The 17465-nt window shown below is 54.4% G+C and overlaps 1 protein-coding gene across 1 annotated transcript in view; it reads left to right on the top strand.

Moving 5' to 3' along the window:
• The window catches only part of KSR2 (kinase suppressor of ras 2), an 82058-nt gene extending 73405 nt beyond the window's left edge, over positions 1 to 8653 (top strand). Inside the window, exons 16-19 of the mRNA XM_075039650.1 lie at positions 447 to 580; positions 5291 to 5422; positions 7992 to 8121; positions 8516 to 8653. Of these exons, the coding sequence (XP_074895751.1) occupies positions 447 to 580; positions 5291 to 5422; positions 7992 to 8121; positions 8516 to 8653 (534 nt within the window). The remainder of the gene's footprint in view (positions 1 to 446; positions 581 to 5290; positions 5423 to 7991; positions 8122 to 8515) is intronic.
• The last annotated feature ends 8812 nt before the right edge of the window (positions 8654 to 17465 follow it).

Genomic DNA, 17465 nt, shown 5'->3' with positions numbered 1-17465 from the left:
TACTCTCAGCCCCCAAAGAGAATGAAGGAGAAAACATCATCATCATCAATTTCTCAGCAGAGGATTTCAGGAAAGCGACTGCCAGTTTGGTTTGCTGCTAATTTTTCTTGCATAACCAATGAATCAGGAAGATGAGCAGGTGCCATCGCAGCTGAGACACCCACACCACGATCCCGTCACCCTCCGTGAGCACCACCCGATGCCCATCCCAAGCCAGGGAACCCCTGGACACCTGGGCTTTCTGCAGGGACGTTTGGGGTCGTGCAGCCTTTGGCTGTGGCCCAGCCGTAACACGGTAGTGTGGACGTGCTGCCGCAGCACAGGGGTGTTCCCGGTCAGGTTCTGTCCGTCTTGGTGATCGTGGGGCTTCCCCTGCTCTGGCATTATCCTGTCTGTTTGTGCTGCTTTTTCAATTTTGGGGTATTTTTCTCTCTCTTCCATCCTAGGGAATGGGCTACCTGCATGCCAAGGGGATCCTTCACAAGGACCTCAAGTCAAAAAACGTTTTCTACGACAACGGGAAGGTGGTGATCACGGACTTCGGCCTCTTCAGCATCTCGGGAGTTCTCCAGGCAGGCAGGTAGGACATAGCATGCTGGAAATACCAGCATTCTTCCCCATGCCCTAGAGCTCCCCTTTGAGCTGGGAACATGGGGAGAGAGCCCAAAAACCTCCTCTGCAAGTGCCTTTCTGGGTCTGCAGCCTCGGTAGACATGAGGACAAGGTGCATTTGAGTGTCCTGGGACTGCCCTGGGGATTTCACCATCTCACCTCCCAGGATTTTGCTTTTGAGGAGGCTTGCTTTGGGAATACAGCAAGACGTGTAGCTCCTGCAGAAACCCCTCTGCCCCCCAAGTGGCGCTCCCTCAAAACGCAGCTCCGTGCTCAACACCAGTGTTGGGTTTGCAGTGCAAAACCCCAGAGGGATGGCGAGAGCAGGGCTGAGGTTTCTGCAGCGAGGTGGGTCTGGGCTCAGCGCCGAGCGGTGAAAACAAACTGCTCTGCTCCTTGGGTGCAGAAGTTGCAGCTTGTTTTGATTTGATTTAGTTTCATTTATTTTTTAGACCTAGCGTCGGGAAGGCAGAGTTGCTTTTGATCAGTAGGAAGGGGCATGGTGCTGCATGCGAGACTCCAGCAGTTTGGTTCAGAGAGGCAGGACCTGGCCCCTGCAGGGTGTCTTGGACCCAACCTCTTCCCATGGGATGCATCATTTCCATGGCCAAACCGCCCTGCAGCCATCCAGGAGATGCTCCTCAGGCTCAGTTTCACTGGGGCCAGCAAAGCAGGCTCGTTCCTTGGCATTTCCCCAACACTCTTGTTATAAATCCCCTGGCACCTTTTTCATCTGGGCCGATGAGAGGTGCAGCAGCCCAGGTCGAGCAGTGCCATCCCCGTGGTTGTCCCCTGGCTGCTCTGGTGACCTTTCGGGTGCCGCAGACATCTGGCCATGGTGTCTGCGCCGAGGCGGGACATGGAGGAAGACACAGAGAAAATGAGAGCCAAGCTTGGGACATTTACAGCATTGTGACATTTTTTTGTCTCTTTGGGTTTGGAATCAAGCCCATTCGGTAAATGTTCCTTATTAAATGGGTTTTTTTCCAGTGCTTTGGGAAGTTTTCCAGCTGTAGGCATGGCAGGGCAAAGAGTTTCAGCAGCATGGTAAGGAAGAAAAGTAAAGCTGGGGGGAAAAGGAAACAGAAGAGGGGAAAAACGAACAAAGATTATATTTTCCTTTTTTGTTAAAACTAAAAAAAAAAGAGCGTTGCTGACTTTTTCCCAGTGGGATAGTGCTTTTTTCACGAAACCCTTTGTGTCAGAAACAGCACGGGCCAAGTGCGGTGTTATCGGCGCCGGCAGCTCAGGCAGGTTTCCTCCGGCAGCACGGTACCCGCCTTCTGGTCCTTTCGGTCTCCATCACCCCATGTGATGGGGTTTGTCACTGGAGAGGTTTTCGTGGCCGATCATCACTTTATGGTGAACATGCTCAGGAGATAAAATGCACCTTGGAAACCACATATTTTTTTCTAATTCCTGTGTGACGAGGTCGAAGGATTAGAGGAAAAGGTGATGGCTGCCTCTCTCCCTCCCATGCCTCTCGCAGCGAGCTGGGCAGCCAGCCTTTCCATTCCACTTGTATAAATATCATCTGGTTTTAGCACAAACTTAGCCAAAAGCTTAGGAAGCCCAAGAAATCCAGCAGTGCTGCTGGTCTCCCCGCAGCGGAGAAGTGGGTTTCAGCTCTGGTTTAGCAGCTGGGCAGGGAGGTTGGGACTTAGGTCCTGCCCGGATGAGGTTGCAGCTTGTTCCAGCAGTGGTAAAAGGATTTGGGCAAAAATAGCCAAATTTTGCTAGGGACCTTTGCTGTGTAGGTCAGAGATGCTCTGGAGATAAAATGAGAGATGAGACGCTGGAGAAATGGGGTATCCGATGGGGCGGACTAATGCTTGGCCGTCTCTGCTCAAGATTGGAGTGTCATTTGGGGGGTAAAGTCCAGGAGATTGCTCAGGAGAGGAAAGATGGCAACGTGGGGGTGGTCAGAAATGCAAGGCTGGACAGAAATGAGCAGCATTTTGCTAGAAAAATGGAGAAGATAGGGAAATTTTGCCCGGAGGAGCTTTCGGTGTGGCTGCCCTGGACTGCTGGTGGCACACACATCTTCTGCTGGTGGAGAGCTGAGAGACAGCTTTGGGGATCCGCACTCATCAGTCACCGTGAATTTTGAAGCAGCAAGTGTCTGCAGGTCTGATTTCCCTTCTCAGGCTGTTTTTCTTCGCTGGTGATGGTTTCTCTCAGGTGAAGAAGAATGATAAAGCCCAGTTCTGGGTCCTCAGAGGCTCGCGTGGCCACAGGACAAGCATGTATGGAGAAGGGAGCAAATTTTTGCAGCTCAGGTTAAGGACGCTGATGTTGCTTCAGATGTGAATGAGAACTACAAACTGGCCTGTTTTCACTAGGGTTAAAAAATGATGTGGTTTAAAAATCCTCCTCATCCTCTGAGAGCAGGCTCACCTTCAGTTGATGAAAGCATCCGGCACAAGGAGTTTGCCGCGTCCGTCTGTGCCGTGACATGCTTGCACTGCTGAAAAACGAGACAGCCATTGCAACTAAAATACCTTCCGCAGAGACTTCTTAATCCGGTGTCTTATCCTGGTGAAATCAGATTTATTTCTCCTTTATTTAAACGTTGTTGGGCTTGGTAGGGCTGCTGTGTAATTAGGAGGAGTGTGAGGTGGGTCTTGAATAGTCTGAAGAGCTCTTCTGTTCTTGCTTTTGCCTTGGGGCTGGCTTGTCCTTCGGTGGGTTTAGCAGGCGCTTGGCTAGTCATGCTGCTTTCTGCTAGTGGAATTGGCCAGGTCGGTTATGAAACTTTTGTCACGAAAGCTCAAATTGCTGTAATTGAACCGCATTTGGGATTGCATTAAGACTTAGCCCTCATTGCTGGAAGCTCGTAAACCTGTAGCTGCATGCTCGGGTGTACGTGAGCTTTGCAGAGGGGTGAGGCTGGGCTTGCACGGGAGCTGCGGAGCCAAACCTGGTCCCCAGAGCATCCCAAGGCAAGCCCGAATGCCGCTTCTGGGATATCACAGCACTGGTGACTTGAGTGAGCAGAAATAAAAGCCCCGTGTGCAATCCTGGTCTCGCTGAGGGTGCTGGAGCAGAACTGAGCGCTGCCCACTGCATCCTGCTCCCTGCTGCTTGCCTGGAGATGGAGACTGTAGACACAGGGAAGGATGAGCGAGCTCCTCCGCGTCTTTTCTAATCGCCCCAGTGCTTAACGCCGGCTTGTAATTAAGAGCCATACAGGGCTGGAGGATGGCGGCGGGAGCTGGCTGGGGAGCTGAAAGCCTCCCCCCTGTGCCAAAGTGCTCTCGCCTGCGGCTCCTGGGGCCGGAGGGTCCATGTCTCGCCGGAGCCGCTGATTGCCTCTTCACCCTGGCTCCGACGCAGCAGGGTGAAGAGGAGCCGTCGAGTCCCCAGTGGGGGCATAGAGGCTTAATCAGCGATTCCCTGGACAGTCAGCATCCTTCCCTAGGGAGAGGTTTCCTCCTCCGAATGTTGCCAGACCTGGAGGGTGATGCCGGGGGATGGGGACGGCTTTGCGGCCAGGAGAATCTGGACTGCGTCGTCTTGGGATTGCGCGTGTTGCCTGCACGCAGCCGCGGGGGGAAAAGCCAGCCAAGGAGTCAGCGTTTGTGGTGGGAGCTTGTCATCCTGCCTCGGGGGTGGACAGAGATGCCTGTGGCTGGATGGTGTCTCCCGGGACCTGGGCTCTGGGATTTTGGCCCCAGGCTGAAGTTCAGGAGGACAGATGACCCCACAGCCATCCCTTACCCCTGCGCATCACTATCTTTGGGAGGGCATCAAAGCACAAACAGGGAGAAATTCCTTGATACGAGTCAGCGGGCTCTTCCTTCTCTAGCCTGACGTGACATGGGACAAGTTTTTTTACCTCCTGCAAAACTACGCTGCCAAATTTGGGCTCAGACACATGATCAAGCCACTTAATGTGTCACCACCACCAGTGGTCCCTGCCCATTTCCCTGCCTGGGGACCCTTTTTAAGCCAGTAGTGCATCCTAGGTGCCTGCTGGAGGATATAAAGGATGAAGAAGCAACCAATGTCATCCTCAGCTGTTGGCCAAAGGAGTCTAATGTATTTGTACTGAGCAGGGGGACCTTGAGGAGGTGGAGGAAAACACAGCCGAGGTCAGCTGAGGGGCTGGCGATTGTAACAAAGCCAGCCTGCTCCCATGGGCGATGGCATTGGAGGCTTGGACACAGAGGTGGGCTGGAAGGGCTGTTTGGGGGCCAAACACCTGAAAACTCTGATTTCCAGGCCATTATTATAGGATGGCTTTGCTCAGCAGAGACCCTTAGAGGTGCCCAGTCCAATCTCCTGCTCAAACCACAGCGGGGCCATCTCAGGTGTCAGCTCTGGTGGGATTTACCCCAGCTAACGCTTTGCCCCTGCTCTTTTAAGGTGTTTTGGTGTATCGGTCACAGCAAGGGCCCCAGCAGACCCTGCATCCCCATCACCAGCCCAGCAGAGCTGAAGGTCACCCTCACCACTGTCCTGTGCCCAAATTGTGCCCTGCTGCCTGGCAGGGACAGGCGTGAAGCCACTGTGCTGGCATGTCTCAGAGCAGGGTTAAAACCTGACTTTGCAAGGATGCTGTACAGAAAACCAGGCTTAAATGCCCTGGGGAGAGGGTGGGAGGGCTGTGGGGCTGCTCACTGGTGGTGATGTTCCCCTCTGTGGTACCCACGGGTTTGGCTCCGTGTTTTGGCAGGCGGGAGAACAAACTGCGGATCCAGAACGGCTGGTTGTGCCACCTCGCCCCAGAGATCATCCGCCAGCTCTCGCCGGACACCGAGGAGGACAAGCTGCCCTTCTCCAAGCACTCGGATGTCTTTGCGCTGGGGTGAGACCTCGCGGCAGGGCGGGCAGGCAGGCTGCAGAGAACCGGCGTGGTTGTGTCAGGTGTGAGCTGCCCTGAGCAGCTGGGAGGGGACGGAGATGCTGCTTGCCAAAACACCGATGGGACGCTGCCTACGGGAATCCCCATCACTGGGCTCGGAGCACCTTCCCGCTTCACGAAATTTAGAGTTAACCCTCCCCAAAATCACCAAATTTTTGCTGTTTTGGCTATGGCTCCGGGCAACGGGATCCGGAGTGTCCTGGGGATGCCAGCCTGGTGTAATCTCTTCCCTGCATCCTCCCGGGGTGGGTACCGATGAGAAGGTGCTCTGGATGTCAGCTGGGGATGCAGAGGGTTGGGGACACAGGTCTGGGAGCCCCCAGACACCCCAATTCTCCCCACCAGCCGGCTGCAGAGGGGCTGGCAGTGGTGGCTGCCACTGCAAGCCGGGGCTACCGGGGGGAGGAAATGCCAGAAGGCCAAAAAGAGGAGAATTGATGAGTCTCCTTCAGCGAACCAGCTCATCGCTCCTGCCGTTTATCTGAAAGCAAGCTTCCCTTACGGCAGGAGCCCAAACACGCCCCAGTAAAACCTTTCTAGAGGTGGTCGTAGGGCTGGGGGTTTTATCCAGCGGATTAATTTTCTTGTGGATACCTTAAAGGCTGCGGGGATTAGCACGTGTGGGGCTGTTATCGGAGGCGGTATTTCCATCAAAACCGCAGTAATTACAGCTGAAAGGGTCAGGCTTTTTTTTTTTCCCTCACCGAGGTATAACTTTAGCACAAAATTAAAGAAGTAATTAAGGGATTGTATAGAACTGAGAGTCGGTTACTTAGACTTAGTTTTTTTCTCTTTTTTTTTTTGAGTGTGAGCTCTGCCCTTATGTAAAGCATGAGTTTCCTTAAAAGATTAAAAGATTTTCCCACATTTTTCCTCTTTCTTGTTTCTGCTGCCCTCCGCTGAGCCCAGGAGGCTCACAGATGATCTGGAGGGTTATTGCCATTGCTGCTTGCCTCTAGGGATTTGGGGATCAGTGACAGCAAGAGGAAAAGATCCTTTAAAGAAGGCAGAAATGTTAAATTAAAGCATGTATGAGGGCGGCGCAGAGCGGGAGGCTGAGGCTGGTGGCATGTGCTCTCTGAAGCCTGAGAGTTCGTGGCAGTAATTAATATTAAATATGTGGTGGTCTTGTGCAAAGGGAGATGGAGCAGCAGACCACTCTCCATAGCACCATCGATACCCTGGGAAATGCAGCCCAAATATTTTGGATGCATCTGAAAGAAGGAAGGTGAAAAATTAAGCCCCAAACTCCCAACTAGAAACTTGAATTTAACTGCATTGGATGCGTTCAGGCACCTTCAGGATCCCTGCTCCTGCCTGAGCCCCTCGTCCTGTGCTGCTGGGACCTGCCCCTCTCCAGCCCCTCGATTCCTCTGCGTCCACAGCACCAATGGGCATCTCACATTATTCAAATTTTTCGAGATTTACACCAAACTGTGCATATTTGTCCAAAATCAGGAATGCTGATTTTCAAACTCAGGAAGCCCCCGTATCCGAGAGTGATCTTTCATATATCAGACCCCCTCCACCACATTTTTCCACCCTGATGCTATTTTAACCCCATTTCTTGCTGCTTTAACTAGCCGTGACAGCATCCATTGAAGGCAAAAGTAGGTCCAGGGAATTTGCCTTGGAAATCGGGGCTAGCACTGTGGGAGTTGGGGCTCATCCAGCCTCCGGGTGCCAGAAAATGAGGCTGCAAAACTCCCAGGCGGTAGCGGGGGCGGAGGACCACGGGGGCGGCCACCAACCCAGCCAGAGACGCCCTTGTTTTGGGATATTCCCTTGGATTTGGGAGTCCTCACGGGAAGGAAGGCTTGGCTTAGAGATAAGAGCAGTGCAGTGGCAGATGGTTGGGGGTTCACGTGTGCCATCACCCGGTGAGGGTGCTGGGGATGGCTCACGCCATGGCTTGGATGGCTTTTCGTGGCTTGGAGCGCTTTTTGCAGAGGAAAATGAAAAATTGGGAGTGAAAGCGAATGCTGGGGCTTGTCCTTTCCCCACACTCGCTGCCCCGCACAGCTGGAGCAGATGGCAGGGTTAGAAACGCCAGCCCAGCAGCTGGACCATGTATTTACCTCCCGCATCATCTATTAAGCTGCTCTGCGGGCAGCGGGGCGAAGGGCTATTGCAGCCCGGCAGGAGATTCCCACTTGATGTAACAGGCTGACTGGCAGCTCTGCCCGTGCCTCTGCCTGTGCTTCCCATCAACCTCCATCCTCCTGCCCACAGGCCAGGTTCTTCCCTGGTGTAAACTGGGGGCTGCAGCAGGCTGGTGGCTTGCTCTCGGTCAAGCCGACAGCCTCAGTTTCCCCATCTGGAAAATGGGAGCGGTGATATCTCTGTAATGAGTGCTGAGCATCTCTGGTGTCGTATCTAGGATGAAGAATCTCCTGGATGTCAGTGATTTTGGAGCAGGGAGAGATGGTGGATGTGGGTGCAATGGCTAGATGTATGCTCCAGGGATGCCTCCCATCTCCTCCCATCTCTAATCCCCGCTCTCTCCCAACAGCACGATCTGGTACGAGCTGCATGCACGGGAATGGCCCTTCAAGACGCAGCCAGCGGAGGCAATAATCTGGCAGGTGGGAAGAGGGATGAAGCCCAACCTCAGCCAGATCGGGATGGGCAAGGAGATCTCGGTAGGTGGTGTAGGGCAGGCGCTGGAGCCGTGTGTGTGTGTGCATGGAGTGGGATCATGCCCCACCGGGTGGAGGGTCCCTTTGAAAAACACTCTGTGCTGCCCAGGATCTGCCAACAAAAAAGTAAGGGGTCCCTCCTTCTCCAGCCAGCGAGGCTTGGTCCTGCTGCTGCGGCACGAATATCAGCTCAGCTTGCACGTCCCTTCTGCCCCAGCCCTTCGCAAGGATGTGGTGATGGAGACAGGGTTCTCATGGGATGGGTGCATCCCCTCAACTGCAGCCCTTTGCAAGGATGCGGTGATGGAGATGGGGTCCTCGCGGGGTGGGTGCTGGGTGCGAGGGTTGTAGTGGGAGAGGGACTGGCTCTGTTTGCTCACGCGCTCGCCCTGTGCAGGACATCCTCCTCTTCTGCTGGGCCTATGAGCAAGAGGAGAGACCCACCTTCACCAAGCTCATGGACATGCTGGAGAAACTGCCAAAGCGCAACCGTCGCCTTTCCCACCCCGGGCACTTCTGGAAGTCGGCGGAGTAAGTCCCTGTCCCCGCTTGTCCTTCCCTGTGCCAGCAGGCGGCTCTGCCTGTGCCCCCCAAGACCCCACTGTCACAGCTGAAGGGCTGGGACTGGCACTGGGGAACACAGGGATGAGCTCTGGGTGCCTTCAATGCCACCTGGGTGGGCAAGGGTGGGTAGGAAGGGTGGTCACAGAGTGCTGTGCCCATGCCAGCTGTCACTGCGATGCTGGCTGTCTTCACTGGGGTAAAAAAGCCTGTGAAAGTAGATGGAGATGATCAGGAGGAGCCTGGCGATGTGCTCCATGAACACCGGGAGGAAGAAGCAGGGCAGGTCCAGGGGCAGGCTGGAGCCAGGACCTTGGGGATGTCTCCTTTGGGGACATTGGCCAAGGCTCCTGTGCCTGCCCGTGCAGCATGCTCAGAGCAGTTTTCCCTCCCGGGAAGGTGTTTTTTTTCCTTCTTTTGCCCAGATTAATTGATGCGGGGGGCGGGGGGTGACCTGCCCAAGGTCCCTCCCCAGACCTGCAGCCTGTGTCAGCTGTCGCAGCTTGCAGTGGTGGGAGAAGGGGAAGGTCTCTTTTTCTCCTGCAGACAGCAAGAGCAGAGAGCCAAGTCCTGCTCTGTTTCATTGCTTTGGCTTAGTCACATCTCTTTGCTTCAGCAAACGCAGCGTAAATGGGTCCCCAGCCAGGGTTTCAGGATCTGGCCTGTTGGTAACAGCAGGAAAAATGCAGAAGAATCACTTAGAAACTCATTTTCTTCCCTGGAATTCATCATATTACAACAAATAGGACTAAAAGCCTAACCCATGCGGAGGTTGCATGCACAGGGGGGGATTTTTCCTTCTCCAGGCATGCGTTCCTGGCCCATGGAGGGTGGAAATGGGCATGGTGGCAGGGCAGGGAAAGGTGAGATAAGGCAGAGAAGCGAGGATACTTTGGACTGCTTCAAGCATCTCCCTTGGACCCCGCTGAGGGTTGGAGATGCCGATTTCTCCTCCCGCATCTGGTAACAAACCTCCTCGCTTCTGTATCTCTGTGGCAAGTGCGGGTGGCCCCAAGGTTACGGGCACAGCGAAAGCTGCCGGAGTGTCCCCTGTGCCACCTCCCATCCCTGTGTGCTCGGGGCTGACGAGGAGCTCCTGGGAACAGCACAAAGCCAGCCGTCAGATGGCCCCCAAATCACCCGGAACGTAAGCTGCTAATCAGGAGGGAAGTTAATTACCAACCCGTGCTCTGAGCAGGCACCAGGGTGGCTCCGGCAGCCGGGCAAGGAAAGCTGAAGGTTGATGAACCCCAAAGCAGCAGGCTGTGTGATTGCTCACTTGGGTTTGGGAAGGTTTTTGCGATCACGGAGCCACGCTCTGCCTGCCACTGGCTTTGGCTGCCCGGCAGCTTCCCCTTAATTACCGGCCCCCTCTTTTGCTAAGTGTGAGGGAATGGAGGATGCTTCAGCTCGGTGCTCGCTTTCCATCTGAGCTGCCTCCTTCCTTACGGACTCTGCTCCGGCTGCCCTTCCCGTGTTAGGTCCCAGCTTCCCCGTGGGGTCAAAAACCCCTCGGGGGTCCTGCTGCTGGGAGAGTTTGCTTGTCTGTGGCTGGGGTGAGGTGTGTGGTACCCAACAAGCCCTTTCCCCTCAGGCGATACTGAACCTGAGAGCTGCCTGCACCAGGAAAACCCAAACCAGGCTGGTGCACGGCTTTGTCCGGGGGCAGCCCCACGTAAAGCCATTTGGGGAGGCTTTTTACAACGTGCTGCCCTGCAAAAACCCACGGTGCCGCGGAACAAAGCGCCCAGTGCTGACTCTGCCGTGTTGTGTCCCTTCCAGGCTGTGACGGGAGGAGTTAAGGGACGGTGCCTTCCTCCCCCTGCAGTTCTCCTCTTCCTCTCCGCTTCCCACCCTGTGCTACAGAGGAGCAGCGGGCACCACGGGCCGACAGCAGGATGGGAATGAGCCTCTTCCCCCGCAGCGTTTCACCCCATGAAGCCTCTCTGCAAGGGCTGGAGGAACCGAGCCGGCGGCCGAGCCCCGGGAACGCCCGGCTGCGGTGGGATGGGGACGGCAAGCGGGACTCTGTGCACATGGGGTCGGGTCTCGGGCTGGTTCCCCTCCGAGCGGGGGCAACCCATGAGGCAGACGGCTTCAATTTAACCCCAGGGCTCCTCTGATCCCAATCAGCATGGTCAGCGTTCATAATGCTGGGTTGGGGTCGGGTTGCTTCTTGGTTCTTGGTGGGTTTATTTAATTTCCTTTATTTTTATTTTTTTTTTAATGGAAAAAAAAGAAGGAAATGTTGCTGATTCATGAGTTTAGCGCTGGAACCTGCCGCGGCCAGGGAGTGCCGCCGCTATTAGCTGCCCCCCGTGGGGAAATGCATCTGCAGAGCCGGAGCTGGAGGAGTCCTGCTCCCCCGCACCTCGGCAGCCCCTTCATGGGCAGCGGTGACCTTTCACAAGTGGCCTCTCTACCTCCCGGCCATGCTCACTTACGTTTCCCCCCTGGGGTCTCCGTCTCGGCAGGGCACATCTCCACATTCCTGTTAATTTAGCTGTTTGCCCCAGTGTGTATCTAATCAGCGAGCCTTTCCCTCTCACCCTCCCCGGCGCTTCTTTGCTCTTGGCTTTGATCTTTGCTCCCAAAGGTGCTGCCGAAGCCCCGGGTTTGGGGGTGCTCTGGGACTGGGCAGAGCGGAGCGGCTGGGGTTGGGGTCCTTCCCCTCTCCCGTTGCCTTCCCCGGGCCCAGTGCCGGAGCCGGGGATGCAGACAGGCTCTGGTTGTACAGAGCATCTCCCTTCCCAGCCCCAGTATGGGAGCTGTGGACATCTTGGCTGAAAAAACAGCCATGCCCAGGACCGTTTTTCCTTGCATATTCATCTTCCGTCAGCCAAATCCCAGACCTCACCAAAGAGATGCTCTTTGGGCAGCGTCTCAGAGCCGGTGTTGCCATCTGAATACCGTGTGCCGGTATTTCCCTCTCCCCATCAGCTGGGATGGGCCCTCGAGCCCATTAGATGAGCTGTCAAGTGACAGATGATAGCAAATTGCGTTTTCAGGGCCTTATTGAGCGTAATTGCTTGACAGGAACCATCCTGAATAATTCAATCGTAGTCTAAGTTAGCTTTAATTTGGAGACATGACGAGGCTCTGCAAACTAACTAGCCCTGGTTTGTTTGCTGCTCCTCTAACTCCCCCGTGCCGGCATTTGAACCACTTTAGCATAAGTAAATGAAGATTAGAAACCTAATTGCAGCTAGGAAGAGATGTTACTTTAATCATGGGCGTCTGTACGAAGGTGATTTTATTTCTTAAAATTTGCACACGTGCATATGTATAAAATCTGAGGTGGGCAGGAGCAGGGGGAGTGAATCTGGCCTCCAAGCGTGCTGGCAGGGGGTTGGTCTGGATGAGTCTCCTGCTGGTGCTTTTGGGGCATTTGCTGTGCCATGCGGTTGCATCTCGCGCTCAGATGTTTTGCACGAAGTGCGGATGAGGCAGGATCACCTGCCTCTGCCTTTGACGCTGAGGCCAAGTGGGAGGAGCAGGCAAGGGCAGGATGAGCCCTTGTTTGTGCTAATTGCCCCCTGCACCAGGCAGCACGGGCGGTTTGTGGTCCCTGGGTGTAATGCTACAGAGCTCAGCGTAGGTGGCTGAGCATCACCTCATCCCGGTGATGAAGAAGGATGTTCCATGGCTGTTTGCCCTCTGCCTCTTCCACATTCCACCTCTTCCATTGCTAACATCCCCCCCGGCATCTTCTTCATCCTGCCGCAGGAGCGATGTCCGCTGCTGCCCGTCCTCCCCATCCCAACCCTTCCCTGCCGTCTCATGCCCTCTCCATCCTCTGCGTGTGTGCGCACGTGTGCCATAAACGTTGCACTAAGCCTCAGAGTCTCTCTGAGTTTTCACCAATGCCTTCACCTGCGGTGGTGCCGCCGGGGTCTGTGGGAGGGAGCACACTCCTGTTGCCGGAGGTCTCGGCTGCCGGGAGGGCGCGGGGAGGTCTCACCGTGAAATCACCGGTCCCAAAACCACGTTCAGATGGAGCGATGGCTGTAGAAATGTTGTCTCCTTCTCACTCGGTGGTTTTAGTTTCTAAGCAGGTGTGAACTTCCTAGGTGAGCAGTAGCAAGTGGAACGTGTTGGAAGGATGAAGGAGGTGATACCATGGGTGATGCTCAGCACCGGGGCTGGCAAAATGCTGTAGCTTGATAGACGTTGTGCAGATTCATGGTGGAAAGTACAAGGTCTATCTTGAAAGACTTGCTGTGGGTTTGGTCTCTGTGCCCCGAGCCCACTACTTGCCTGGAAAGTCTCACCTTGACATGTCCCTCCTACGGCGTCTCACCAGCCCTTGGCAGGCGCCTGCTCTATTTTATCAGCCGAGACTCAAGGAAAATAAGTGAACTGATGAGCATGTTGGTTTGGTTACCCCACAGCATCAAGTCCTCACCAGGAGCATAGGGCTCTCTGCAGCGGCCTCGGCCAAACATTTCTCCCCTGGATTTTGGGCACCTGAAAGGAGCTAAGTGCTCCTATAGCCAGCAAATCTTGCCAACTCTTCCCTCATCTCCCTCCTCTTTCTCCCCCCCTTCCCTCACTGTAACGTCTCAGCCAGGCCATGAGCAGAACCATTGCACAATAGTATCGATGGAAAAATAGCTGCCCTGTATTTATCATAAATTAGCTCAGAAGAGCAGCTCCTTCCCTTCCATTCAGCGCAGCAACGGTTGTTTATGCAGCCGTGTTATTTGCATCATGCCTTCTTATTTTCGAAAGTCTTAATTATTAAAAAAAACCAAACCAACAAATCTTACTTTTTTTGTTGTTGTTCTTTGTTTTTTGACTCTGGCTTTGTGAGGGTTTTTTTTTCCCCCGGTTTAAAAATATCCAGCCCTTCAGCAGGGAGAGAATGTAGGAGAAGCTCTCCACAATGCCCTCTAATAGGAGATCCGAAGGAGCGAGAAGGTCCATCCGGTGGCTCAGTTTAGCTGCGTGAGCTAGAGGAGAGACAGGGGTTATTTCCAGATGTGCCAGGCGAAAGCGGAGCCAATTTTAGCACGGTGGTGGTTTGAGCAGCAGCTTGAGACGTCGGGAACCATCCCCAACCCCAGGGTACATCCCCGGGCTCCTGCAGCGGAGCAGCCCCAGCAATGCTCTCCTGGCCTTGCTCCTCCAGCTTTCAGCTGCTTCATCCCTTTGGTCACGCTCCGAGGCTCTTCCCTGAGCTTCCCAGTCCCTGAGCTTGCTGCTGTCTGAGTTTTTTCCCAGCGTTTCAGTGCTCATGGGGAACACCGTGTTTGGGGCTGGGTAGTGAAGCCGCTACCGGTGATGGAAGCGGTGGTGCTGCATGGCCCTGAAGCACTATGTCCTCCTTTGGCTGCTAAATTACAGCCCCTGGTCCTGCTGCTTCTTCTACCCACCTTTCCTCCCAAATTACCCAAATCCTCACTGAGCCATGACTGGATGGCTCCTGGGGATGCTGAGCTCAGAGTCCAGCCCCGATGACTTTTACCCAGTACTTGACCATGGCAGGAGCCGAGATGATTAAGATTTAAGGCAGACGGGAGGCAGAAATGAATGTCTTGGAGGTGGAGGAGCTGCTCAGTCTTTGCTAGATGCTATGGAAGAGTTGGTGGAAGGCTTGGTCTCTTTGGCCACGCTAAAGAGAAGGGTGATGTGTTGGTGGTGCCACGAGATGCTGTCTGCACCCCCCAAGTGCCGCGGGGAGCCCCGGGTTGAGCCCACTAGCGGCCAGCACTCTGCTGGGCACCTTCACTTTCCTTCCTCCTTTCTTCGCCATTTATTTATTTTCATTTTTTTAATTTTTTTTTTTTTTTTTTTGCAAATAGTGATTCTTCAGGAAGCTTGGTCAGCTGCAAAAGCCTTCTTTAATTTCCAGTCTCTGTAAAGTATGCTGTTACATTTTCTTGTACATAAGGTATATATAAATATATATACATATCTCTATATGTATGTATATAGATATATACATATATAATGAGCTCTAAATCCTGTACAGTTTCAAACTGAACTCGATGGCCTGCTTTGTTTTCTCTGTGTTAGTTCTGACCGTTGCAGAATGAGCTGACTTTCATTTCCCTTTTCCTCTTTCCCTTTTCTTTTTATAAATATATACATAAATATATATATATATATTTTGTTGTCGTTGTTGCAAAACTCTCGTCACTGGAAAAGAACAGTTGATTCTGGTGCAAAAAAAAATATCACCCACAAACCAACAAAAAAAATCGCTGAGAAAGGCACGATGGATCTCCCCGATGTAAATTTGTACAGTAACATTTATAACGTTTTCTACACTTGAAGAAAGTATTTATAATTTCAGCTGTCTGACTGAGTGCGAATCTCTGTGACCTGCAGAAATGGATAGCCATTTGTTCCCGTGGTTTCTCGTGCAGTGTTTGGTGAGGTGACAGTGTATGAATTATTTATGCCAATAAAAAAAAAACAAAACCAAAACCACCTTTGACAACCATTGCACCCCTGTGCTGCTCCGCGTCCCCGCGCCGCCGCCCGCTCCCTGCCCTCTCCTTGCTCCACAGCGGCATCGCATCCCGGTCATGGGGTGAGAATATTTGTCCGTGGCGGGGTCTGGACCACTCTCCTCCATCAGACCCCCGGGAGCATCTCGGGGCCAAACTCTGGTCCAGCGATGCTCAGGGGGAAATACAGCGCTGCCGAACCCCCCCCCCCCTTCTCCTCTCTCCCACCCTGTCGGCTCACAACCTTTGGGGACGATAATTCACGGCGAACATTTGGATGGGAGCCGCAGGGAGATGCGGCAGCCGAAAACGTGGCAGTTGGGCAAATTATGGGGGCAGGCAGCAGATAAATCTCCACGCGGCTCTGCTCGGTGGAGGGGCTGGGGCCGGGGTGGGGTGTGTGCTGGGGGGGGATGCTTCTCCCCAACCAGACCCCCGTGGGGACGGCTGAGCCCGGTGATGAAGCGCTGGAGGCTCTTCGCATCTGCTGCTTTGTTTGCTTGCTTCTCCCATGCTGTTTTACTGGGGGCCGCCATAAATCTGCAAAACAGCCCGTTGGAAAGCAGCGGCGGTGTGGGAGATGGAGAAGAAAGTTGTGGAGGGCTCGTGTTGCTTCTCCCCCCCTCTCCTTCCCTCCTCGCTATCACCTGAGTGCTTGAAAGGTAAAATAATGATGGCTCACCATTAATAAACCATGAACACTCAACACTTCTCCTGTCGAGGGCTTTTCATCTTTCAAAGCCTGCAGGAGCCGGTAACCAATTAGACCAGGCACATCCCAGGTGGGGAGCGGCGGTGGGGCCAGCCAGGGGGATTTTCCTGCGAAGGATGGAAGGGGGTTGCTGTGATCGGCCATGGATCTCCCAGAGGAGATAGAAACAGGGGATTTGGGGGTAAAGAACCACCACCTGATGCCCTCTCCATGCTGGGGACTTCGCCACCCTCCCCGGCATCCTTGCAGGCTAAATGGGATGCTGGCTGCATCGTGGTGTCACCATCTCTTGCATATATGCAATAAACAGGGGGTTAAACCCTGCTGATGGTTCCCCTGGTGTAAATCTGGAGGGCTCCCACCAGTCTGGAGCGTAACTGGTTGGCACTGGTGTGTAACTGGGCAGCCAGGGCCCTGGTGGTTCCAGGGACGGAGCCGCTAATTGAAACGCCGGCGGCAGCACCGAGCCCCTGCTGAGCCCAGCGCAGGGATGCTGAGCTCGCTCCTGGCTTGTGGCTAATGAGATGCCAGCACCAGGACGGGGATAAACGTGCAATATATCCCCAAAACAGTCTTAACAATGGCGTTGGCGGATTAGAGGAGCTTCTGAATACATAGCTGCATACATACGCGTGCGCGCGCGTGTGTGTGTGTTTCAGAGAGCCACATGAATACGCACACGTGTCCGTAATCTCCTTCTTGCTGTTGATGAATCACGAGCCATTAATACTTCACAAGCAAAGAACAAACGCAAGGAGTGAAAGAGGAGCTAAACCCCCAGGACGCTGGCTCTATACCTCCTACTGCTGCTCCTAGGCCAGCCCACGGCAATGCCGCAGGACCACGGGTCGGGGCTCAGGGTGGGCACCGTTCCCACATGGGTGCTGGCGGCATCGGCACAAGGGGGGATGCAGCCAGCCTGGCTGGAGCGAGAGGGTACCATTGTCAAAGGGGGCTGTTGGCTTTGGGCTAGCAACTCCTTTGGGGTCAGCTACGTTGGTGGAGAAGGGGGAAAGCAGAGGGCATCTGCGTTTTCACCAGGGAGGGTGGCTTCAGAGATGTCCCCATGTGTCCTGGGTGCTGCTTGGGTAACCCACCCTCCCGCCGGACACGCAGAGGCTTACTATACACACCTATCTTCCTCGACTGCCCCCCAAATTAAGCATAGGCTGAAGCCTTTTATTGACCTGAACTTAAAAAATCAGATACGTGGGCATCAAGATGATGCACCTGGCTCTTAGACCTGGATGCCCGCCACAAGCCTCTGCCCACTGTGGGGACTGCGCTGTCACCGCGGGGACGTCTCCAGGCGCCGTGTCCGCTGCCAGCGGGTTTGAGTTCCCCTTTCCGCTCTGTATCAGCAGAAATGGGAGGAAAAAAGGCTGGCGAGGAGCCGAGCCCTAAGTCCGGAGCGTGAGGACCGGCAGTGGCCCCCAGCCAGCACTCTCAGCCATCCCAGTCCAGCACTGGGGGAGTCTCGGGGGGGATCGGGGCTGCACAGGGTTTGCAGAGCAGGGAAACCACAACGTTCGTGGTGCAGCCAGAGCCAGAATGGGGCTAGTGGGGGTCCGGCACCACTGACCTGGACCTAGACTATCCTGCTGGTGCCGGTCCTCCCC

This window comes from Buteo buteo, chromosome 11, assembly GCF_964188355.1.
Source record: "Buteo buteo chromosome 11, bButBut1.hap1.1, whole genome shotgun sequence".
NCBI lineage: Eukaryota > Metazoa > Chordata > Aves > Accipitriformes > Accipitridae > Buteo > Buteo buteo.
Note: the sequence above shows the minus strand (reverse complement) of the source record. Positions and strands in the feature narration are given on the sequence as shown.